Below are 27,754 nucleotides of genomic sequence, written 5' to 3' on the forward strand. Positions count from 1 at the left end.
TCAATGTAAAATTTCCAGATTTTAATTTTCGGGTGAAAATATACAGATTTAAGATTTCAAATCAAAGCATTATTTTATAATTTTCTCAAGTTACTAAAAATTTGCTATAAATTTCAAATCAACACAAAAAAGTTCAATTTTGTTCCCCTGTGTTATAAACTTTATTTTAATTAAAATTTAATTATTTTAAAGAAATTTTTCCTGAATATTTTATAAATTGCGCATACTCAAAGTTAGATTGTGTAGTCTTTAATATCACGTAAATATTTTTTTTTGCAGTGAATATGGAAATTGTCTGATATTAACTGCCTTAAACCCCCTGGCATTATGTATTTGTCATCATGTCATTACGACAGAGGTCCAGTGAACTCACTCAAAAAGAAAGTTCAAATGAAGAATTTAAATGAAGAATTTAAAAGAGCAAAATTCTCCCAAACCAAAACATCCAACGAACCAAGCCAGCCATTAGATACAATTTCACTCATATCCAAAACAAACAAAAAATGAGCTGCCTCTCAGAGAAACCAAAATCACACTCAATGCATAGTAGATTCTTTAATGCCATCCATAAACTGGCAAACCATCGTCCATGACCATGACAATGTTCAACAAGCATTGAGAGACGAATGAATGAATTCAACTCATTGTTGGTTCGTCTTGGCTGAATTTTAAATTAGGCCCCATTGGTGAAGTTCATCCATTATGAAAAATTCATTTCTTTCTTATGCCATATAAAAGAAATGTTGCACTCCACTCAAGGTAAGGTAACAAGTTAAGAGCTACGACTTTTCATTGTCAGTTCTTTTGCAACAATACACCAGCATGGTGGTGATCCTAAAAACATAAGTGACTACTATACCGGATTAAATTAAAAGTGCTGTTAAAAAAGTTCAAGAAGCAAAGCAGATAAAAAAGCCCCATCCTAAGGAAAGCTATGCGGTGAAATTACCTTTGAGCCATAAGAAAACAAGAAACCTAATTAAAAAAGAAAAGAAGAAACAAAAACAAGTGTAGAACAGTTAACTATATGATTTGCTATTGGATAAGCCTGGCAACATAAATATATAAAAAATAATAAAAGAGTGCTAACATTTAACGAAAATATTTAAACAATAAAAAAAGAACAACGAGAAAAACACAATGGATAAACGTTTATTATTGGTAGGTGAAAATGTGTGAATTTTTTTTTGTGTCTGTATTGAAAAGTGTTACGACCTTTATGAGAAATGGGTTAAAATTGTTTTCGAAAGTATTTAAATTTTTATTTTTATGTAAAAATTGTTTGTTTTCACTGCTTGAAGATCTTGAAGATGTTTGTGTCCTAAGTCTTTTGTTTTTGGAGAAACTTCAACGACACTAATACGGTTTTGCATGGTGTCTACTATATAATGCAACAAAGTAAAGCGCTATGTTTTTTTATTTTATTTTATTTTTCTTAGTTTATTGTTTAAAAACAAAAATTTAGGAAATAACCTTTGTACAAATTGGTTTCTTGTGACACGAATTATGGCTGTCAAACGGCCAACAAAGCCGTCACATGTAGACAAGGAATATGATCACCTCAACCATGTTCCAAGAGCAAAATGTTATGTCATGTTTGTCGAAACCATACACTTTTCTCGGAAATTATGTATCTGATTTCAGAAAGCATGTTATGTTTGACGAGAAAAGAAAATGTTTGCGACCAAAATGCTATATGGTCGCTGTGAAAAAGAAACATGGTGCTCTTGAAACATGTTTCCTTCTCTGGGTGCATATACTGCATGAGCTCTCCGGTATTCTGGCACATTCCGAAGCGCCGTCTTGAGATGATCGACACTTTGGTATTTGTTAATGCCAACATTACTCTCAAAAATGCTACAAGCGCAAAATTCCAACGGATTGAGATCACGGGTGCCACTCGAGGACAAAATAATCTACCAACATTTGGAGAAAATTTTACCAAAAAACTAAAAATTTTGTCAACATTTTATTTTTATAGAAATTTTTGTCAAAATTTTGATTTTATAGAAATTTTTGTCAAAATTCTATTTTTATAGAAAATTTTGTCAAAAATTTATTTCTATAGAAAATTTTGTTTAAATTTATTTCTGTAGAAAATTTTGTCAAAATTTTATTTCTACAGAAAGTTTTGTTAAAATTTTATTTCTATAGAAAGTTTTGTTAAAATTTTATTTCTATAGAAAATTTTATCAAAATTTTATTCCTATAGAAAATTTTGTCAAAATTGTATTTCTATAGAAATATTGTCAAAATTGTATTTCTATAAAAAATTTTGTTAAATTTTTTTTCTATAGAAAATTTTGTCAAATTTTTATTTCTATGGAAAATTTTGTCAAAATTTTATTGTATATCTGTTGGTTAAACAACAATGATTAAAGAACAAAACCAATAATAACAAAACAAAAATTTTATTTCTATAGAAAATTTTGTCAAAATTTTACTTCATCTAAGTTTGTTGTTTTTGTTTTTCATCCTTTTTGTTTATTACCTTATGTTTTTTTTCTTTTTTTTGTAAATTCAAGCTTGAGGTCAGTTTTATTTTTATTTTCTGTTTTATTTTTTTTCGATCTCCTTCGGAAATCATCGACGGAAATAAAATAAATATATAAAGATAAAACCTATGTCACTGGTGTTATCCTCTCATTTCTGTTGCTGCTACCACACTGTGTGGTAAGAAAATTTTATTGCTATAGAAAATTTTGTCAAAATTTTATTTCTATAGAAAATTTTGTTAAAAATTTATTTCTATAGAAAAAGATTTTGCCCAAATTTTATTTCTTTAGAAACTTTTGTCAAAATTTTATTTCTATAGAAAATTTTGTCAAAATTTTTTTCTATAGAAAATTTATGAAGTTCCTCTAAGTTGTAGCGGAATAATTTGTAAAATCTATCAAAACATCGAGAATTCTACCAATATGCCTGTAGAATATGTTGGTAGAATTATGCCAAAAATCTAAAATTTTTGGCATAATTCTACCAACTGTGGCAACCGTGATTGAGAATCCGGAGATTTTGGGATTGTGAGTGCGATCGTTCTAAATCCTCTTTGAGTCTGCGTCCTGTTCACGGTCTGTGACCGAAATGTTTGTCTGTCCACGGCTTCAATACTGTCTTTAGTGCAGTTTCCCGACAAGATTAAACATTTATTTTAAACGGTCGATGAATGTGAGCGTGGAGTATTCATAGGCCGTTAGGGTAGCCCAATTGTCATCGGTGGCGCTTAACTTCTGATAGCCAATTGAAGGTGTAAATTTTCAGCATTGGTCAGCTCTTTTTTTCTCGCCGAATGTTAACTTTTCTATCACAGCGGCGAGTATTACGATCAAATCTCACCTCCAGTTTTCGGATCATTTCTGGTGTGGTTGCTGTTTTTCGTCCACTTTTTGGAAGCGATGCAAGTATCACGGTAATAATACGAAAAATAATAGATTTATTCACCTTTAAATGCTGAAGAGGCCTAAAAATAGCCACACGCAGAGAAGAAACATGGTTGTCACAATCATATTCGAAGAGCAATATAATATGATAGGGGCTATTTTTTCGGCGGCCATGTAACATTTTCACCTGCAACCATGTTAGCTCAGTGAACATGGTTCTAAGAAAAATAAAATTGTCCTCATCTAAAATGTTATTATATTGATAAAAAGAATTTTGTTTGAATCAAAATACAATGGTCACGATCAAAAATGTCATGGTATTCGTCAAAAATGTTTTTCTTCCAGTTAAAAGAACATGGTCACAACCTAAAATGTTTTGATCTTTATAAAAAACTTTTTTCGTCGTCGAAAACAGGACGCCACTTGAGAAAGGAAAACACAAAATTAACTTTATTTATTTGTTTTTATTTATTTATAAACTAATTCATTAATTATTTGTATTTAAAATGTCGTGCAAGCAAACATCACATATTTTTACACACTCTATTTTGGTTCAATTTCAACAATAAGTAATCATTCCATATTTACTTCGTGCCCATCAAATTTAAAAATGCAGGCATCATGTAACTGCAAATAAAAATAAATTATACCATAAGCAAAATGCAGAACAAAAACTAGGTAAATTTTTTTCAATTACACTTTCCTTTTTTGTGTTTACATAAAACCACGTGCCTCTTCTGAATAAATAAATTAACACAAAACACATTAATTCCGTATTCTCCGTCCATTCGAAGCAACAATCAACACGCGACTGACGCGAAAAAATATACATGGTCTTTATGGACATGTAATGGTTCTAGACATGTCTATACCTAAACTATAAAAATACTTTTTTCTCTGCAAAAAAGTAAAAAAATTGAATGGTCAGGAACATGATTTTCCCGACCATGTAATGGTCTCAAATTCTATCATTTAAATAATAGAACATGTTTGCGGCATTTGAGAACCATTTAAATGCTTATTGCCAACATATATTTTTCTCCGCTCGAAAATTATTTTTACAAAGACAAAATACATGGTTTTCACGACAATTACATACTCTAGATAAGCATTAAATATATGCGGCAACCATGTCCAAACATGTTTTTTCTGTGCGTGCACTTGTCGTTTTCCACTCAAATATAAAGCAATCACACACTGAAAAAAACATGTTCGGTTCCAAAGATATTGTCTTTTGGTATTGTCTTTGTCTTTTGGTATTGATTCCGACACAAAGAAGCAAAGAGTTGAAGTAAGGATACTTATAAGACATAATTCACTTTTAAATTTGGGTTTTGCGTACTTGATTCTAAGAAATAAATTTTAATTTATTTGATTTTTCACCTATTTTATTCATGTGCTATCAAATTCCTTTAAAATCTTGTTAACGACAACTTACACGCAGAGATGGAATATGATCACCTCAACCATATTCCTAGATCAATATGTTACTTTTTCACGGAAAACATGTAGCATGTTTGTCGAAACCATATTCTTTTCTCGGAAATTATGTATCTGATAGCGAAATGCATGTTATGTTTGACGAGAAAAGAAATTTTTTGCGACAAAAATGTTATATGGTCGCTGTGAAAAAGTAACATGGTGCTCTTGAAACATGTTTGAGGTGATCATATTCCTTCTCTGGGTGTAAATATCCCAATTCAGACACGAATTCAAGTAGAAATTATGCTATGGTTCAAGTAACAAACGTCTTTAAAAAAAGTGTTTAAAAACATCTTCTATTTTTAAACGCCTTTTTTTCTTTCTAGCCAGCAAATTTAAATACAATTTCATTAATTTTGAAGAAATTTTCAGAATTATTAAAGTCAAGTTGACCTTAGTCAAAAAAAATTCTTTAATGCAGAGACACCCAGTTTTAAGTCGAATCACAACAACTTCATTGAAATGTTAATGTTTAAAAATGTAATCCTCACAACAACTTCCACAGATAGGAATGAATAAAACACAGAGAACGAATTCATATTTAATAATGTTTTGATGTCGGTTTAACTCACTTTTGGCCATCATTTTTTGAAACTTCTAATTCGTAAATCGTCAAAATGTTTAAGCTGACCATATTCCTATTCGGAATTTAGATCTTGAATAGGGCCATTATTTATATACTTATAGAATATAATGTCTTTAAATGAAAAAACTTAGGCTTAAAATTGTGATTTATGTATAACCAAGAATAAAATCGGAAGATCATTTCATATGAGGACTATGTCATAATATGATATGAAAACCTTAAGAAATGTAAAATGTGCAATTTGGCCAGATCCAAAAAAAAAACAAGTACATACGGCCGTAAGTTCGGCTAGGCCGAATCTTATGTACCCTCCACCATGGATTGCGTAGAAACATCTACGAAAGAATGTCATCCACAATCGAATTACTTGGGTTGTGGTATCTTAAAACTTCTTAACATCTTTTTCTAAATTGTGAGTCAGTCCATACGTGGTATATATTAGACAAAAAAGGTATGTGTAGGTAAGTCTACAAATAATTACGAATCAATATGGACTTTTGCACGGACGGTAGAGGGGAGCCAGAGTTTAAATATGGGGGTTGCTTATGTGGGTGCTATATACAATTATGAACTTGATATGGACCAATTTTTGTGTGATTGGGGATCGATTTATCTGAGGGCTATATACACGGATGAAAAAGACTGTTTTTCATATGTTTGGCTATAAACATTATATGTTTGGAACACAAATTTTTAAACACAATATTTTTGAGTGCAAGCATATAATGTTCATAAACTAGCATAACATGTTTGGGACATATATGTTAATATGTTAGAACATATTATGTTTGGGACATAAAATGTTTGTAAATATAATATGCTTGGATGCAAACATATATTAATTTAGAAATAGCCTATAAACATATATGTGTTTAGTAGCTTGGAGCGCTATTTAACAGGGAGCGATATTGAATTAAGTTGGTGGTTGTTGCTTGTTATTACAAAATTAACATTTTATTTTTCCTTGGGCAATTGATCAGCTACTTCTTTGATCCTTACAAACTGTGTGGTCCGCTTTTCGAATCCCCGTCCGGCAAAAGGTAAAATTAAAATAAAAAAAAAATCATACAATTGAATAATTTCTTCTACAATGTTTGTATTACAGAAAAAGGTGCTAAGAACTAAAAAATCTCGTGGAAGTGAGAAAGATGTGGGGGAATATACAATTGGGCAGAAACAAAATTTTGAGCATTCAGGTCGAAAACCTATGTTGTTAGCACCTATATTACCTGTTTATTTTCATAATTCATTATGATTGTAAATATATAAATAAATAAATAAAATTTTGAGCACAATATTGTTTGGGAGAATTTTTTTTAAGCATATAATATTTTGGGTGCAAAATGCTTCCAAACATATTATATGTTCACATAATAACATATTGTTTTTTGGAAGACAACATTATTGAATTTGGATGCAAAAATACAAAATGTTTGGAACTTAGACTACCCAAACATATATTGTTTAGACCAATATGCTTTCAAACATATTATATATTGGAAGAGATCAAACATATAAATGTTTGGGCAATACCCAAAAATATATATGCTTGAAGCAAAATATGTTTGGGAGTATATGTTACAGAAGCGATTTTTTGTGAGCGTGTATAACTATAGACCGATATGGACCCAGTTAGGCATGGTTGTTAACGGCCATATACTAGCACAATGTACCAAATTTCAACTGACTCGGATAAAATTTGCTACTCCAAGAGGCTCCGATCTCGGGATCGGTTTATATGGGGGCTATATATGATTATGGACTGATATGGACCACTTTTAGCATGGTTGTTAAATATCATATCACCACCACGTACCAAATTTCAACCAGATCGGATGAATTTTACTTCTCCTAAGGCACCGGAGGTCAAATCTGGGGATCGGATTATATGGCAGCTATACATGATTATGGACTGATATGAACCAATTCCTGCATGGTTGTTGGATACAATATACTAACATCACGTACCAAATTTCAACCGAATCGGATGAATTTTGCTCTTCCAAGGGGCTCCGGAGGTCAAATTTGGGGATCGGTTTATATGGGGCCTATATATAATTATGAACCGATTTCGACCAATTTTTGCATGGGTGTTTGAGGCCATATATTAACACCACGTACCAAATTTAAACTGAATGAGATGAATTTTGGTCTTCCAAGAGGCTCCGGAGGTCTAATTTGGTGATCGGTTTATATGGCGGCTATATATAATTATGGACCGATGTTGACCAATTTTTGCATGGTCATTAGAGAACATATGTACCAAATTTCAGCCGGATCGGATGAAATTTGCTTCTCTTAGAGGCTCCGCAAGCCAAATCGGGGAATTGGGTTATATGGGGGCTATATATAATTATAGATCAATTTTTGCATGGTTGTTAGAGACCATATACTAACACCATGTACCAAATTTCAGCCGGATCGGATGAAATTTGCTTCTCTTAGAGGCTTCGAAAGCCAAATCGGGGGATCGGTTTATATGGGGGCTATATATAATTATGGACCAATGTGGACCAATTTTTGCATGGTTGATAGAGACCATATATTAACACCATGTACCAAATTTCAGCCGGATCGGATGAAATTTGCTTCTCTTAGAGGATTCGCAAGCCAAATTTGGGGGCCCGTTTATATGGGGGCTATACGTAAAAGCGGACCGATATGGCCCATTTGCAATACCATCAGACCTACATCAATAGCAACTACTTGTGCCAAGTTTAAAGTCGATAGCTTGTTTCGTTCGGGAGTTAGCGTGATTTCAACAGACGGACGGACGGACGGACGGACATGCTCAGATCGACTCAGAATTTTACCACGACCCAGAATATATATACTTTATGGTGTCTTAGAGCAATATTTCGATGTGTTACAAACGGAATGCAAAGTTAATATACCCCCATCCTATGGTAGAGGGTATAAACAAAACTGTGTCACATCCCAACGCGATTATTAAAAGATGTGCACTGAAAAAAAATATTTGCGTGATATTCAACATTGATTTTTAAAAATATTCACTTAAAAATTTAATTGATTCAACAATTTTTTTTAATTGAAACAAAAGTTTATAATCTTTACTTCAAACAAAAATGTATTAAATTCAATATTTGCGTGATATTCAAGATTACACGGGAAAAACATTGCACGCAAATTTTTCCAATTAAAATTTTAATTGAGTTTTAAAAATATTCACTTAAAAATTTAATTGATTCAACAATTTTTTTAATTAAAACAAAAGTTTATAATCTTTACTTAAAAAAAAAAATTATTAAATTTAAGAGACAAATTTTGGAAATTTGCGTCGCTCCGTTAAAGTCGTATGGAAAGGAAAGTTTTTCTGATAGTAATGAAACACATTAGTGGTTTAAATAAATCGTCCTTAAATTAACTGGTATATTAAAACTTTAGATTTAAGATAAAACGCTTCATATATACACACAAAAAAAATTTTTTCTGATTCAATCACGAAATTAATTGATCCAATTAATTTTTAATTGAAATGTCTTCAATCACAGAAATGATAGTATCAATTAAAAAATTAATTGAATGTCAATTAAAAAGTTAATTGATCCAATTAAAAAATTAATTGATACTATTATTTTTGTGATTGATTTTTGTTTCAATTAAAAAATTTGTTGAATCAATTAAATTTTTAATTGAATATTTTTGAAAACTCAATTGAAATTTTAATTGGAAAAATTTTCGTAAAATTTTTTTGTGTGTAGGCTAAGACATATTATGAGGATTTAGTAGTTTAGGTTAGGTGGCAGCCCGATGTATCAGGCTCACTTAGACTATTCAGTCCATTGTGATACCACATTGGTGAACTTCTCTCTTATCACTGAGTGCTGCCCGATTCCATGTTAAGCTCAATGACAAGGGACCTCCTTTATATAGCGGAGTCCGAACGGCGCTCCACATTGCAGTGAAACCACTTAGAGAAGCTTTGAAACCCTCAGAAATATCACCAGCATTACTGGGGTGGGATAATCCACCGCTGAAAAACTTTTTGGTGTTCGGTCGAAGCAGGAATCGAACACACGACCTTGTGTATGCAAGGCGGGCATGCTAACCATTGCACCACGGTGGGAGGATTTAGTATCTTTGGTTTAAAGTTTTTCTTTTTGGAATTTTGGAATTAGAAACCCTATTTTACTTTGAAGTATCCGTTATAATTTAAACTGGCATTTGTTTGTACATAAATAGCTTTATTAATACATTCTCCAAACATAATAATTCCATGAACTAAAATAAAGTTAAACTAGCTTTAGTGAAATATAGGGTTCACTTTTTTTAAGTGTAAATTTATTTTAAAGCTCCATTAAATTATTAGACCACCGTATGCAATATGCCATCGTTCTAGATTCTACTATGAGATCTTGCACAATTTACAAAATTTGTGCTAAATTTAACAGAAGTCCCACATTTAGACGAACTTAACGGGAATGTCGTTTCTTGCCAGTTACCATCATATGGGGCAACATAAATACTTATGACACCATGGGTGAACAACTAAACTAGCAGAAACAATCTTCGAGATGTTTTTCTAGAAATTTTGCATGTAAACTGCAAGTAACAAAAACAAAAAACAATTTAGACAAACCTGGCAGCTTTTTCTACAGCCACTACGAGTACTTGTTATTAAATGAAGACTACATTCAGGAAAAAAGCATAGCTGTAAATGTTAATATTAAAAAAAAACAACAACAATAGATACGAACGAGTAATTTATATGGCCATAATGAAAGCAATAATAACACTAAACATGCTCTACCATTCACTGTATGGCTGACAAGAGAGTCAAATTCTAAAGAACCAAACAAGTAAAGAAAATGGGGGGAAATGCCTTTAATGTTGTATTACAGGTTGTTTTGACACGCGATGGCGAAACAATGGCAAAACCACTGAAGAAAATGGGAGAAATGTAAAAATAATGATGAGAATAAAAATAAAATAAAAATCTGGAATGTTTGAAGTATTGGAAATAGTTTGCCGTTGGCCTGTAACAAAAGACTTAGAAAACAAACTCGTGCGAATTTGCATTTTGAGATTTGATTGATAAACGGGAAATGTATATAAGGAAGTTACCTGTAGTAAAAATTTACTATCAACAAGAAGAGCAATCTGGGAAATGATAGAGATCTCAATATCATCCCTTTAAGAAGTAAATGGATAACCAGAAATCCTCAAAAATTTCAGTGGACGTAGGCCATCAAATTCAATTGTAGTTAAACTGTCTTTAGCAGGTTGCAGACGATGAAGAAGAGTTAGAGTACGCAACTTCCGATACAGGACCTTCTAAGGATTATAGCTAAGGGGAGGATTTGAACCAATCTGTTATGCAGACGATGATTACTGCAGGGAACGGATCCTAACAGACTCTGCAGAAGGGCAAACAGGACCCTAAGTATGACATAGGAATGGGTAAGACTCAGGGGCCTGAATGCAAACCTGGAGAACGCAGAAATATGCAATGAAGGTAGTAATGTACGTTTCCATCACGAGCCGTATTAGAATGCAAACCAATTATTATATGGTTATTATTATATGTCCCGACATGCCGGAATCGAAGGAAACGCAAAGGCGATAACTACACACACAAAAATTTGATCCAATTAATTTTTTAATTGAAATGTCTTCAATCACAGAAATTATAATATCAATTAAAAACTTAATTTATCCAATTAAAAAAATAATTGCTACTATTAATTTTTGTGATTTTGTTGAATCAATTAAATTTAATTGAATATTTTTTAAAACTCAATTTTGAAACTCAATTAGGAACATTTTCGTGAAAATTTTTTCTGTATAGCGATAAGTGCTAGGATACGTTGAGAAGTCAACTTAGAGAACTCAAACCCCATAGATGCAACCCGGCCTGAATTGGATGAATGGATACGGGCGACACATAAACACGTTTGCCACTCGAGACTAAAAAAATCTACTAAAATTTGGAGAACATTTTACTAACACACTCCCAGCAAAAAAAGCGTCGCCAAAAAAGTAGTGACAATGTGCTTTTTGGATCAGGAAGTGGTGCAAAATTGGCGCAGAAGCGATGAATTTAACATGGGCTTGTCATAGAACGGATGTCCACCATTTCCACTGCCGTTGCACTAAATTTGCTTCACTACTTAAGGTGTGATCCGAATTTAGTGGTTTAGATGTAAATTAAACGCTTTTGTGATATTTTGCCAAATAAATAAGTTTTTAGTATTTTTGTTCGAAACTTTTGACCTCAAATATTTCCCAAAATTCGCAATTTTTCTGGAATGAATTTTGCTTTGTTTTTTTTTGCAAAATTTAAATAATTTTTACCATTTTATTAATCCTTACTCTGTTTTTAACCTATTTGAAATAAAAAAAGTTAAAATTACCGCTTGCAAATATGAAAAAAACGAGTTATAAAAGAACTTCCTGAGTAGTTAAAATAAAGAACATATTTGGAGGACACTTTTTGGAAGTGTTTTTAAAGTTGTGCCCTTAGGAGTACTTCCAGTTTTTTTTGCTGAGCTACCAAACCAAAAAATTTTATTGTGCAAAATTTTATTTCTATAGACAATTTGGTCAAAATTTTATTTCTAAGAAAATTTCGCCAAAATTTTATTTATTTCTATAAGAAATTTTTTCAAAATTTTCTTTCTATAGACAATTTTATCAAAATTTAATTTTTATAGAAATTTTTTTCAAAATTTTATTTCTATAGAAAATTTTGTAAAAATTTTACTTCTATAGAAAATTTTATTTCTAAGAAAATTTTGCCAAAATTTTATTTCTATAGAAAATTTTGCAAAATTTTATTTCTATAAAAAATTTTGTAAAATTTTGTCACAATTTTATTTCTATAGATAATTTTGTCAAAATTTAATTTCTATAGAAAATTTGTCAAAATTTTATTTCTAAGAAAATTTCGCCAAAATTTAATTTCTATAGACAATTTATCAAAATTTTATTTCTATAAAAAATTTTATTATTTCTATAGAAATTTTATTTATAAGAACATCTTGTCAAAATTTTATTTCTATAGATAATTTTGTCAAAATTTAATTTCTATAGAAAATTTGTCAAAATGTTATTTCTATCGAAAAGTTTGTCAAAATTTTATTTCTATAGAAAATTTTGTCAAAATTTTATTTCTATAGAAAATTTTGTCAAAATTTTATTTCTATTGAAAATTTTGTTAAAATTAAATTTCTATAGAAAATTTATCAAACTTTCATTTCTATAAAAAATTTTATCAAAATTTTGTTTCTATAGAAAATTTATCAAACTTTCATTTCTATAAAAAATTGTATCAAAATTTTGTTTCTATAGAAAATTTTGTCAAAATTTTATTTCTAAAGAAAATTTTGTCAAAATTTAAGTTCTATAGACAATTTAGCCAAAATTTTATTCCAATAGAAAATTTTGTCAAAAATTTATTTCTATAGAAAATTTTGTCAAAATTTTATTTCTATAGAAAATTTTGTCAAAATTTTATTTCTATAGAAAATTTTGTTAAAATTTTATTTCTATAGAAAATTTTATCAAATTTTTATTTCTATCGAAAATTTTGTAAAACTTTTACTTCTATAGAAAATTTATTTAGTCAAAATTTTATTCCTATAGAAATTTTGTCAAAAATTTATTTCTATTGAAAATTTTGTCAAAATTTAATTTCTATTAAAAATTTTGTCAAAATTTAATTTCTATAGACAATATATCAAAATTTCATTTCTATAAAAAATTGTATCAAAATTTTGTTTCTATAGAAAAGTTTATCAAAATTTTATTTTTTACAGATAATTTTGTAAAACTTTTACTTCTATAGAAAATTTAGTCAAAATTCTATATCTATAGATAATTTTGTCAAGATTTTATTTCTATAGAAAATTATGTCAAAATTTAATTTCTATAGAGAATTTTATCAAAATTTTATTTCTATAGAAATGTTTGTCAAAATTGTATTTGTATAGAAAATTTTGTCAAAATTTAATTTCTATAGAGAACATCGAATATCCCACCAATCTACCAAACTGTAAAAATCTAAAATTGTTGGTAGAATTCTATCAACCGTGGCAACCGTGCGACAGTCGGAAGGATGACGAAATTACTATGAGGTGACGCAGGCAAGAAAAAGTCTGGAGAACTACTCAAGAGAGCCGTGGGAATAATAACCGGGCACCTAGAATTGAGAGAATAAATATATGTGCCGTATTAGAGCAGCAGAGGATGGTGAATGTAGGGCATGTTTTGATGATAATGAGACCTGGGAACACTACCATTGTCACTGCTCCGTCTTTACTACGCAAAAAGTTATCCATATCTATGAAGAGGTGATTCGGGACCTGACCTAACAGGTTCTGATAAGTCCCCGGTCTAACAAAGAAAAATACATTTTTTTGTTAAAATTCCTTTTTATTATTCAACATAGTTCCCTTCAAGAGCGATACACCGATTATAACGACCTTCCAATTTTTTGATACCATTTTGGTAGTCTCCTTCGGTTTTGCCTCAAAATAGGCCTCAGTTTCGGCGATCACCTCTTCATTGCAGCCAAATTTTTTCCCTGCGAGCATCCTTTTGAGCTCTGAGAACAAGAAAAAGTCGCTGGGGCCAGATCTGGAGATTACGGTGGATGGGGAAGCAATTCGAAGCCCAATTCATGAATTTTTGCCATCGTTCTCAATGACTTGACACGGTGCGTTGTCTTGGTGGAATAACACTTTTTTCTTCTTCAAACGCTCCAATAACGCCATATAATAGTCACTGTTGATGGTTTTTCCCTTCTCAAGATAATCGATAAAAATTATTCCATGCGCATCCGAAAAAACAGAGGCCATTACTTTGCCAGCGGACTTTTGAGTCTTTCCACGCTTCGGAGACGGTTCACCGGTCGCTGTCCACTCAGCCGACTGTCGATTGGACTCAGCAGTGTAGTGATGGAGTCATGTTTCATCCATTGTCACATATCGACGGAAGAACACGGGTATATTACGAGTTAACAGCTGCAAACACCGCTCAGAACCATCAACACGTTGTTGTTTTTGGTCAAATGTGAGCTCGCGCGGCACCCATTTTGCACAGAGCTTCCGCATATCCAAATACTGATGAATGATATGACCAACACGTTCCTTTTAAGGCCTCTGCTATCTCGATCAACTTCATTTTACGGTCATTCAAAATCATTTTGTGGATTTTTTGATGTTTTCGTCGGCAACCACATCTTTCGGGCGTCCACTGCGTTCACCGTCCTCCGTGCTTATTTCACCACGCTTGCATTTTTCATACCAATCAATTATTGTTGATTTCCCTGGGGCAGAGTCCGGAAACTCATTACCAAGCCAATTTTTTGCTTCCACCGTATTTTTTCCCTTCAGAAAACAGTATTTTATCAAAACACGAAATTCCTTTTTTTCCCATTTTTTTCACAATAACAAAAGTTGCTTCACAAAAGACGCTCTATCTCACAAACTAATTGACTTACAGACGTCAAATTTTGACACGAATCATTTGAAGGTTGGTACTATATAAAAATAATATACATTTAATACTAGCGACGCCATCTATGTGTCAGACCGGGGACTTATCAGCCAACCTGTTAGCTTGGAAACAGGGACTGGAAAAATTTAGGGAATTCCTTAGAGACAGAGAGTTTCTGTAATAAAAGAAGGGAAGGGAAAACAAGAAGTTAGCGCACACAATAAGCCGAATATTGGCTAAGATGTATGACAGCCGACATGAGACAAGGGAATCGGAATCCTCTTTTTAACATAACCTTACCTAACCTATACCCATAATCTTATACTACTATAGCCTCCAGAGCGACAGCATTGCATTGCTGGAACTGAGTGAAATGATTAGGATCATTTTTCTCAACATTGAAGACCATGTGATTTTATATTTATAGTAGTCCGAAAATCAATCGAGGAGATGCTTTGTTCCTTTCTCTATCTCCAAAGCTTTCGTGGACTTTGTTTTATGTAAGAGTTTCCTTGTATGTGGTTCAGAGCTTATTGCCATGATATATGATTATTTATAAATATAAATATTAGAATGCATATGCTTGATGTCGTGCAAGAATGATACAATGTATGGAAAACAAAAGACTTTAGACACAAACTTGATCAATATCCTAGTAGTTTATATAGTACACTCGTCTTCATACAAGCCGGTTATGTGTGACAAACGTTTAATGGCACACTTGTGTAGAATAACACCTCATTCACGTTTTTCTGATAGGTTTTGTTTTTTACTTTTGTGTAAATTAATTTAATTGACATTCATCCGAAAGAATGTTAATTTCATGACCCAAATTCCTGGATACTGCTATTGCCACAAGAAATGATAATAAATTTGGGTTTTTATTTGACAATATTACAACAACAAATAAAATCGGGAGAAATAGAGCAAGGGTAACCATAAAGACGGTATAAACTAGGGAAGTATTTTTTTACTATTTTATACTTTGCACCCCGGTTCTGTTTCTTTATTTCCTGGCATTAGAAATTTTTTCTTCTATATGTTAAGCTACAGCAACAACATTTTAATGCAAACCAAAAAATAAACCATTTCAACCCCACAATAAATAGGTATCAACACTAGCACTTTACACATCAATAATTTATGTTTATGGCTGATGTCACCCTCAAATACCCCATCTATGAATGGTAATATTTTAATCACCTTAGAAATTCTTTCTTTAGAAATTTTAAATAAACAAAGAAACGTTTCCCAAAGTAATTTTGTATTCATTGAAAAAAAAAATTAACAACGAATTGAAATGAAAGAGAAATTTTTTAAAAATATTTCTTCATGAATATTTTATGATTCAGTTTCATTTCTTTGCGATCTGCATACTCCCACCATGCGGGCAAAAGTTACAGCAGCAGCAATTTATCTTTTTGTGTATCACAGTGGTTTCAGAGGTGATCTTAATCTCTCCGTGAATAAAAGTTGACCAAGTCAGCCAACCCTAGAAAAAATTAGAATTATATAAATATAATAAGCAAATACAATTATATTTAAAACGAATTATACATAATTAATTTTGTCTTGTTTAAGAAAATATCATTTTTGGTAAAATTCAAAAATGTTAGGAAATTCTTTCTTGTGCCGGCCACAATACTAAGAAAATGTTGATCTACTATGAACGAGTATGCAACCTAATCGGGTAAAACATTTTCGCAAAAAAAATTTATTTAAAGAAATTTTATAATATTTTTTCAAAAAAAAAATCAAGTCTTATCTTTGAAATTTATGTCCCAAACCCTAATTGATGTAGGACCACGGTTGCCACAGTTGGTAAACTTCGACCACACTTGGTAGATTTTCTACTGTTTGATAGATTGGTAGAATTCTTGATGTTTTGGGTAGATTTTGCAAAATATTCCTCTCCAATTAGCAGCTACTACACATATTTCCTTTAGGAATACAAACTTACACAAACTTTTCTATAGAAATAAAATTTTGACAAAATTTTTATAGAAATAAAATTTTAACAAATTTTTTATAGAAATAAATTTTTGACAAAATTTTCTATAGTAATAAAATTTTGACGAAATTTTTTATAGAAATAAAATTTTGACAAAATTTTCTATAGAAATAAAATTTTGACAAAATTTTGACTAAATTTGCTATAGAAATTGAATTTTGAAATAAAATTTTGTCAAATATTCTATAGAAATAAATTTTGACAAAATTTTTTATAGAAATAAAATTTTGACAAAATTATATATAAAAAAATTAACAAAATTTTCTATAGAAATAAAATTTTGACAAAATTTTTTATGGAAACAAAATTTTGACAAAATGTTCTATTGAAATGAAATTTTGAACATTTTTTCTATAGAAATAAAATTTTGACTAAATTTTCTATAGAAACTGAATAAATTTTGACAAAATTTTTTATAGAAATAAAATTTTGACAAAATTATATATAAAAAAATTAACAAAATTTTCTATAGAAATAAAGAAATAAAATTTTGACAAAATTTTCTATAGGAACAAAATTTTAACAAAATGTTCTATTGAAATTAAATTTTGAAAATTTTTTCTATAGAAATAAATTTTTGACTAAATTTTCTATAGAAATTGAATATTGACAAAATTTTCTAAGAAATAAAATTTTGACATATTTTCTATAGAAATAAAAAAATTAAATTTTGGCAAAATTTTCTATAGGAACAAAATTTTGACAAAGTGTTCTATTGAAATGAAATTTTGAAAAATTTTTCTACAGAAATAAAATGTTTACAAAATTTTTTATAGAAATTTTTTATAGAAATAAAATTTTGACAAAATTATATATAAAAAAATTAACAAAATTTCCTATAGAAATAAAAGAAATAAAATTTTTACAAAATTTTCTATAGGAACAAAGTTTTGACAAAATTTTTTATAGAATTAAAATTGTTCGTTTTCGTTTGTTATTGTTGTTTTGTACTTCAATCATATTTGTTGTTTCGATCTCAGCTTAAAAACCATTGCGTTGACTAAACTACAAGAGTAACTTAACCAACAGAGGAAAATAATGTTTTTCAAATTTGTTTTTGATCAAATTTTCTGTAGAAATAAAATTTTGCTCAAATTTTCTATAGAAATTAAATTTTGACAAAATTTTCTATAGAAATAAAATTTTGATCAAATTTTCTATAGAAATTAAATTTTGACAAAATTTTCTATAGAAATAAAATTTTGACGAAATTTTCTATAGAAATAATATTTCCACAAAATTTTCTATAGAAATAAAATGTTGACAAAATTTTCTATAGAAATAAAATTTTGTCAAAATTTTCTATAGAAATAAAATTTTGACAAAATTTTCTATAGAAATAAAATTTTAACAAAATTTTCTATAGAAATAAAATTTTGACAAAATTTTCTATAGAAATAAAATTTTGACAAAATTTTCTGTAGAAATAAAATTTTGACAAAATTTTCTATAGAAATAAAATTTTGACAAAATTTTCTATAGAAAAAAATTTTCGCCTAAATTTTCTATAGAAATAAAATTTTTACAAATTTTTTTATAGAAATAAAATGTTGACAAAATATTTTATAGAAATAAAATTTTGACAAAATTTTCTATAGAAATAAAATTTTGACAAAATTTTCTATAGATTCAATATTTGTAAAATAAAAGATTTCTTTAGAAGAAAAAACATTTTTTCATACTAACCACAACATTTTTATCAAAAAATGAATTTGTTTCTTTGGTAGATTTTGGTAAAATTTTCTTAAAATGTTGGTACATTATTTTTGGTACTAGTGGCAACTGTGAGTAAGACCCCAAAAAAAATATATGGAAAACAACAAAACCAATTTTTATGGTTTTTGGGGAGTAACTTCATTTCATTTTTGAGCCCGTTTGCATTATGAAAATAAACCCCAATATTTCAAATTAAAATGAATTTCAAATTTCCTTTTGGGGATTGTGGTTGTTTTCCAAAAAGGGCCTATTTTCGCATTTTGGGATTTGACAATAGGTTAGGTTAGGCACGGTGGCAGCCCGATTTATCAGGCTCACTTAGACTATTCAGTCCATTGTGATACCATATTGGTGAACTTCTCTGGGATTTGACAATGGTGGGAACTATAAACACTTTTGTTGCTTTGAGTATTATGTTGTTGTATAGCACCAGATGTGGTTTTTGCGCGATTTTCTTCTATGGACAGAGTACAAAGTTGACTAGCTCGATTCCAAACAGATATATACTCAATAACACATATTTAGTTTTTTATTAAAGTTTCATATTTTTCCATCAGTCAGGGTTCATTTTCACACAGTTTTTTACAGTGAAAAAAATCCCTAGTTAAACTAACGCCAAATTTAACTTATTTGTATTAGAAAAAATTATAATTCTATGAACTGAAGCAGAAGAAAATTTTCGTACGATTCTCATAGTAAGAATGAACTACTGTATGGTTAAAATGGTCATGAATTGGCGCCAATGATTTTTTGTTTGTTTTTGAGTTAATTTTATCTTCTTTGTGGCAAAATTTCAAGAAATTTTTTAATTTCCCAATAATTCTAAAAAAAATAATAATTTCAAACAAACTATGTCAAGTATCCAAAAAGCCTAAATTGTTTTTTTATAAAAAATATAACAAAGTAAAACACATCGTTTGACATAGAAATCATTCATTTCCGTTAATATTTCGATTTTTAGTGAATTTTTAAAAATTTTTTGAATTTGCCCAAAAATGTTTTTTTCCGAATAAAACTGCTTATAATATAGAAAATCTTAAAAAACAAATCTTGTAAAATTTATATATTATAATGCTATAATATTTTCGTTTATTTTAAGATATAAAACTCTAATATCCGTTAATATTTGCAATTTTTCCAAAATTTTCAAGAAAATATACCAAAAAAACTGAAAAACGGCATTTTCACAAAAAAAATATATCTCAGGCTATCAGAAATTCTTATATTTTGTGTTTCTCACTTTGAACTACGTACTTTTTAGTAAACAAATTCATTTTTATGCATAAAACCTTTCCTTCTGACAAGTTTTATGTATTTTATGATAAATTCGATTTTCATCAAAACAGATATTTTGTCAACATTTTTACCAAACTATTATAATAAAAATACTAATAATATAAAATAAAATTTCCGTAGTTAAAATAACGCTAAATTTAACTTATTTATCATAAATTTTGAAAATTGGTTAGGTTTTCACAAATTTATATGAGTTTATAGGGGAAATTTTTGACAGTCTTCAAATTTGAAAAAAGTGCGTTTTTACGGTCGGTGGTATAAAATATTTGGATATACGATAATTCCTTTACCTACTATTCCTTTAGAACAATAGTCCGAAAAATATGGGCCGGTTGCTCAAAATAGCACCATTTCGCTTGTCTCTCCTTATATAAATTATATGTAATATTGGAAAAATGTTAACTAAAAAATAAGAATTTCTATAAACTAAAATAGAGTTAAATTGGCTGGCGTGTTCACTTTTTTTTTGAGTGTATTAAAAAGTTTCTATTTTGCAGGCCTTTAAAAAAATTGGACGGGTTGAAAAAATGTAGCAAGTTATTGATTTAAATGGTTACTACGTTTACAAATAAAACGTCCTTTTATTCAAAATGTTTGCTCTTGTCTTGTAAGCTAAGCTAATCTTCATGTCCAATTAGCTCGCATTTAAAATTGTAATTAAAGTAAAGTAATAGGCTAACATAGAAATAGTAAGTACTTATGGTTGTGGCCAAGGCAATGTTGTCCTTGGCAGTTGAAGAAAAAAATCATCGATATAATCTATCGATCCTAGACGGATGAAAAAGACTGTTTTTCATATGTTTGGCTATAAACATTATATATTTGGAACACAAATTTTTAAACACAATATTTTTGAGTGCAAGCATATAATGTTCATAATCTAGCATAACATGTTTGGGACATATATGTTAATATGTTAGAACATATTATGTTTGGGACATAAAATGTTTTTAAATATAATATGCTTGGATGCAAACATATATTAATTTAGAAATAGCCTATAAACATATATGTGTTTAGTAGCTTGGAGCGCTATTTAACAGGGAGCGATATTGAATTAAGTTGGTGGTTGTTGCTTGTTATTACAAAATTAACATTTTATTTTTCCTTGGGCAATTGATCAGCTACTTCTTTGATCCATACAAACTGTGTGGTCCGCTGTTCGAATCCCCGTCCGGCAAAAGGTAAAATTAAAATAAATAAAAAAATCATACAATTGAATAATTTCTTCTACAATGTTTGTATTACAGAAAAAGGTGCTAAGAACTAAAAAATCTCGTGGAAGTGAGAAAGATGTGGGGGAATATACAATTAGGCAGAAACAAAATTTTGAGCATTCAGGTCGAAAACCTATGTTGTTAGCACCTATATTACCTGTTTATTTTCATAATTCATTATGATTGTAAATATATAAATAAATAAATAAAATTTTGAGCACAATATTGTTTGGGAGAATTTTTTTAAGCATATAATATTTTTGGGTGCAAAATGCTTCCAAACATATTATATGTTCACATAATAACATATTGTTTTTTGGAAGACAACATTATTGAATTTGGATGCAAAAATACAAAATGTTTGGAAATTGACTACCCAAATATATATTGTTTAGACCAATATGCTTTCAAACATATTATATATTGGAAGAGATCAAACATATAAATGTTTGGGCAATAGCCAAAAATGTATATGCTTGAAGCAAAATATGTTTGGGAGTATATGTTACAGAAGCGATTTTTTGTGAGCGTGTACACGTTTTCCAGCACCAGTTCCTTTAGGATATTTCAATGATTTTTAATATTTGCCACCAAGAGCAAGTGCTTTGGATTGAATATCTTTCACGATAAGAAAATCATTTGGCGATCCCTAGATCTCTTTCTTCAAGAATTTTCACATGGTTTTCCCTTTTACTGCACAAAGTTTTAAACTGCCAACAGAAAGTCTGAACTCTAAGTGAGAACAAACTCAAATTTTATAAAGGTTAAATGGCTTGATCTTTTAAACTGCTTTGGAAACACTGTGCCCTGGCCAAAAATGATGATAAACATAAAATAAAAAACACTTGAGGGGTCACTTTTAATTTCATTTCAGGCAAAACCGAAACTGAAATTCAAAACCAAAATGAACTGTGCTCAACTCGGCACATGACACTGATAAAATTTCTCTTTTCTGGTTAAACTCCTCAATGCCGACGTTAATGGCAGGCCTTCGCTTGTAATGTAAGAGAAATGCAAATAAAAGAATTACTGACATTACACTTTGGAGGGGGGGGGGGGGGGAGGGCATGTTAATCTATGGAAAATTATTTTTTATGTAAAACTACAATAAAGAAAATATATACGAATACAGAAAAGGGAAGAAATGAAAAATTAGTTGTTAATTATATGATTTATTGCAGCAATAACTAAAATATTTTGTTTATAATTCTAAAAGAAAACTTGAAATACCTCACAACAAAAAATTTAACTATGTGCTTGGTGTAGCTTTTTGATTGTGAAAGAGAAAGCCGTCTTTGAGTTGTTTCGTACCATTAGTCTTAATGCTGCTGTTGTTGTCTTTTTTAATATACCCAAGCCCTTTCCAATCGATAGATCTTCTTAACATCAGCATAATTTCCATTTATTACCATTGGAGCCATTCATCAGCCGCCGAAGTTACTGCTGCTTAAGATGTTAGTCATACATGAGCAAGATAACAAAAAAACGACTCTAACAATCGCTACCATTTCTTTGAGCTAAAAAAAAAAACTACCAAGCAAAGTTCCATTTTGTTGTATTTTTGATGACTTGTTCTGTTGTTTATTCACAAGCAAACAACTTTCCCCAATTATATATTTTATTTAACACTCCATAACGAATATTTTTGCAAAAGGGGTTTCTACAAGAATTACTTCATAATTTTGTGATAATTTGACAATATTATGTGAGTACGCTGTGAAAGATAATTTTATAACATTCATAATTTGTAGAAATATTTTAATACATCTGCAAGCTAAGATATAGAAAATTTCTTATTTAATATCAACTGGTATCAATGGCATCCCATTTGAAAAAAAGAAATTTCTTTCTTCACATTGAAGAGGTTTGTGTCTTAAGTCTTTCGTTTCAAGCAATAACTCATCAGAGCTTGAGTCACATCGATGTAATACAAACATGCGAAAAATGTATTGCTGTAGACATATTAAGTAAAACAAATTGTAATAATATTAAATTCAGCCTAATTAGAGCTCATAAAGGAATTGAATCATCAAAGTTCGAAGATGAGCTATATCGGTCCAGGTTTTGATATAGTCCCCATATAAACCAACCTCCAGATTTGGGGGCCTGGGCTTATAGAAACCGTAGTTTTTTTCTAATTTGCCTGAAATTGGGAATCTAAAGGTATTTTAGGACCATAAAGAAGTGTGACAAAAATGGTGGGTATTGGTCTATGTTTTGTTATAGCCCCCATATAGACCGATCTCCCGATTTTATTTCTTGGGCTTCTGGAATCCGTAGTTTTTATCCAATTTGCCTGAAATTGGAAATCTAAAGGTATTTTAGGACCATAAAGAAGTGTGCCAAAAATGGAGAGTATTGGTCCATGATTTGTTATAGCCCCCATATAGATCGATCTCCCGATTTTATTTCTTGGGCTTCTGGAATCCGTAGTTTTTATCTAATTTGCCTTAAATTGGAAATCATGGTGGTGGGTATTTAAGATTCGGCCTGGCCGAACTTACTGCTGTATATACTTGTTATTATACCCTGCGCCACACTGTGGAACAGGGTATTATAAGTTAGTGCATATGTTTGCAACACCCAGAAGGAGACGAGATAGACACATGGTGTCTTTGGCAAAAATGCTCAGGGTGGGCTCCTGAGTCGATATAGCGATGTCCGTCTGTCCGTGAACACATTTTTGTAATCAAAGGCTAGGTCGCAGTTTTAGTCCAATCGTCCAATCAAATTTGGCACAAGTATGCGTTTTGGCTCAGAATTTTACATATATAGCTCCCATATATATATTTCGCCCGATATGGACTTCTATAGCCCCAGAAGCCAGAGTTTTACCCTAATTTGCTTAAAATTTTGCACAAGAAGAACAATTAGTACTATAGTCAAGTGTGCCAAATTTTATTGAAATCGGTTCAGATTTAGATATAGCTCCCATATATATCTTTCGCCCGACATGGGCTAATACGGTCCCAGAAGCCAGAGTTTTACCCCAATTTGGTTGAAATTTTGCACTAGGATTACAATTAGTAGTGTAGTCAAGTGTGTCAAATTTTATTGAAATCGGTTCAGATTTAGATATAGCTCCCATATATATCTTTCGCCCGACATGGACTAATACGGTCCCAGAAGCCAGAGTTTTACCCCAATTCGGTTGAAATTTTGCACTAGGATTACAATTAGTAGTGTAGTCAAGTGTGCCAAATTTTATTGAAATCGGTTCAGATTTAGATATAGCTCCCATATATATCGTTCGCCCGATATGGACTAATACGGTCCCAGAAGCCAGAGTTTTACCCCAATTTGGTTGAAATTTTGCACAGGGAGTAGAATTAGCATTGTAGCTATGCGTGCCAAATTTGGTCGAAATCGGTTCAGATTTAGATATAGATCCCATATATATGTTTTTCTGATTTCGACAAAAATGGTCAAGGTACCAACATTTTCCTTGTAAAATCGCCACTGCTTAGTCGAAAAGTTGTAAAAATGACTCAAATTTTCCTAAACTTCTAATACATATATATCGAGCGATAAATCATAAATAAACTTTTGCGAAGTTTCCTTAAAATTGCTTCAGATTTAAATGTTTCCCATATTTATACCCTGCGCCACACTGTGGAACAGGGTATTATAAGTTAGTGCATATGTTTTTTACTAACATTGTGTTCCACCCTAGTGCATTAGCCGACTTAAATTTTGAGTCTATAGATTTTGTAGAGGTCTATCAAATTCTGTCCAGATCGAGTGATATTTAAATGTATGTATTTGGGACAAACCTCAACACATTTGACGGATGTGATATGGTATCGAAAATTTAGATCTACAAAGTGGTGCAGGGTATAATATAGTCGGCCCCGCCCGACTTTAGACTTTCCTTACTTGTTTTATATATTAGGACAACCATTTAACGCCGTCCTAAATTCTGATTTATTTGCTCTTAAAGGAAATATCCTATAACAACGGGGAATTTCATTTTCTAAAATTTCGTCAAGGAGAGAACCATGATAATGAGCTTCAAAACCTAAATAAAGGATAACCCCATAAAAAATATATGGACGACAAAGCCAATTTTTCGTGTTTCTAGGGGTTTATCATCATTTTATTTTTGGGTCTCGTTTGGATATTTATATTTTACAAATACCGAATTCAAATTCTTTTTAAAAATTTCTTTCTCTACGTTCTAATATAAATTTTCTTTTGAAATTCCAGAAAATCCTATCATTTATGCTCATCTCATCATCGGTATCAACACAACAACAACCAACGCTACAACAACAGCCAACACAACAGGGAGATTATGGTGGCGAAGAACCACCAGAGGGTTATTACGCCTTTGTGGAATCTCCAAATGCCATACCGCCCAAGGTAAGGCCACCACCCTATACGCATGTCAATATTGATTGTAAAAATGTGGCTAATGCCAAAAAAGTGGCCGTTTCGGTCAATAATATATGTGGTGATTTGAATAAAGGACAGATTCCAAAGAATCCCATGAAACAAAATGTCCTTGGAGAACCTTATCCTTTGTAAGTAATGCGATTCAAATGTATGTTATGGAATTAATTTTTTTACAATGTTTTCTATTTCACAGTGAATTGATACGTAATCATACTTTGAAATTTTTGTCCAAAACTCTACCCGTTCTTCAAGCCGATGATACCTTGCCAAAAGTTACACAAATTCTTAGAGATGATCCTGTGGAGCAAGTGGAGAATAATAATATCGACCAGACAGGATATGGCGTTCGGAATAAACGTGAAGCTGTGGCCCCCAAAGTAGAGGGAAAAATTGAAAGTCATGATTTTGGCTATTTCGATCCGGCCATCGATGAAGAGGAACGGGCCCAAAAGGAACATAGTGAGGCTGATCGCAAGCCACGCAAATTCTGTGATGGTGGTGGCATGTAAGAATTGTTATCGAAATTTTGAAAATAAGAAGTGATCACAATTTCTATGTTTTTGTAGATTCTGTACCATTTACAAAGCCTTCCAAGGTGATTCGTCGTCAGCTCCTTCGGCCTCACCTTTGACAGCGGAGAGACGTGAGGAAATTGGCCCCATACGCTACGAAGGTCCCCCTACTCCTTGTCCAGCCAAAGTAGAATACGCCACTCCTGTATTTGCCAAAAACTATCAAGGATCCTGGCGTTATGTTGTACAAATTCCCTATGAGGGTTACTTTACCCAAACCATTGAGGTTACACGATGCATACAAGCCAGATGTCATTATTTGGATGGTGGTTGCCTATCATCACCACGTTGGGTTAGTTTATTGGTTGCCGAAATATTCTATCCCAATGCTGAGGATACTGTACCGCAAACCTCAACAACAACTCAAGCACCCTCTGTGCAAGATTTCCAAGCCTATCAACAGTATTTACAGAAACGTGCTGGTGTTGCCACTGGATCTGATGGTAATGCTGGCCATAATGGCGGTAATTCTGCTGATTTCAATCAACATTGTGATGGCCATGATGAAATTGGTTGTTTCCAAGTACGTTTGTATTATGATTGGTTCTTGATTCCTGGATCGTGTAAATGTTGGCGTCCCGACTACTTTGCCAAATATGTACGCCGGAAGTCTGTAGCTGATTTGTAAAGACCACACAGCAGCAAAGACATCTCAATAAGAGCCTACAAGCATTTTAGCTAATAGCCAAGTCCTTGCTTAACTTATCCTAATTTATTAATAACACAATAATTTCTCCTAAATTTAAGTACATTTTAAAGTTCCATTTAATTTGCTCGATTAGCTCATATTTACCATTTAAGTTTTCTTCTTTGATGAAAATCACATTCTGAAAATCCTTTAGCCCATTTTTAATTCACTATCGAATGTCTAGGATGTCGTGCTCTATGGGATTCTTAAGAGTCTGAATTTCGTTGCTAACATCTAAATCTCTTCGACTGATAATTTTTCCCTCATAATATTCTTAGATATCTACTTGTATTAATGCAATTATACAATAGGGTGGAGAACATCCATGAGATCTAATATACGTATATATAAGCATTTATATTTATAGAAAATATATTATTCTAAAAAAAATATTATAACTAAACATAAATACCAATAAAATATATAGAATATCTACAATACAAAAACAAATATTTGGGCGGGACCGACTATTTTATAACTTTTACTACACACCCGGTATCACAAAAATAAATATACAATTTTCGACAAGAAAATTTATTTTGGCAGAATTCTACCACAGTTGGTAGAATTCTGCCAAAAATTATAGATTTTTACAAAACGTTCCTCTCCACTTTTTACAGAAATAAAATATTGACAATATTTTCTAAAGAAATAAAATGTTGGCAAAATTTTCTATAGAAATAAAATCTTGACAAAATTTTCTATAGAAATACAATTTTGACAAAAGTTTCTATGAAATAAAATTTTGACAAAATAAAATGTTGACAACATTTTCTATAGAAATAAAATGTTGACAAAATTTTCTATAAAAATAAGATTTTGACAAAAATTTCTATAGAAATAAAATTTTGACAAAAATTTTTATAGAAATAGAATTTTGACAAAATTTTCTATAGAAATAAAATGTTGACAAAAATTTTTATAGAAATAGAATTTTGACAAAATTTTCTAT

At 30.7% G+C, this 27,754-nt stretch overlaps 1 protein-coding gene across 1 annotated transcript; it reads left to right on the top strand.

Annotated features, from left to right (window-relative positions):
* The first annotated feature begins 789 nt into the window (after positions 1 to 789).
* On the top strand, positions 790 to 27,242 carry spz6 (Spaetzle domain-containing protein 6). The gene is made up of 4 exons (XM_075310300.1): positions 790 to 1,161; positions 25,354 to 25,670; positions 25,736 to 26,047; positions 26,109 to 27,242. The coding sequence occupies exons 1-4, from the start codon at positions 1,141 to 1,143 to the stop codon at positions 26,740 to 26,742; spliced, it is 1,284 nt and encodes a 427-aa protein (XP_075166415.1). The 5' UTR covers positions 790 to 1,140; the 3' UTR covers positions 26,743 to 27,242.
* The last annotated feature ends 512 nt before the right edge of the window (positions 27,243 to 27,754 follow it).

This window comes from Haematobia irritans, chromosome 5 (assembly GCF_050003625.1).
Source record: "Haematobia irritans isolate KBUSLIRL chromosome 5, ASM5000362v1, whole genome shotgun sequence".
Classification (NCBI taxonomy): Eukaryota; Metazoa; Arthropoda; class Insecta; order Diptera; family Muscidae; genus Haematobia; species Haematobia irritans.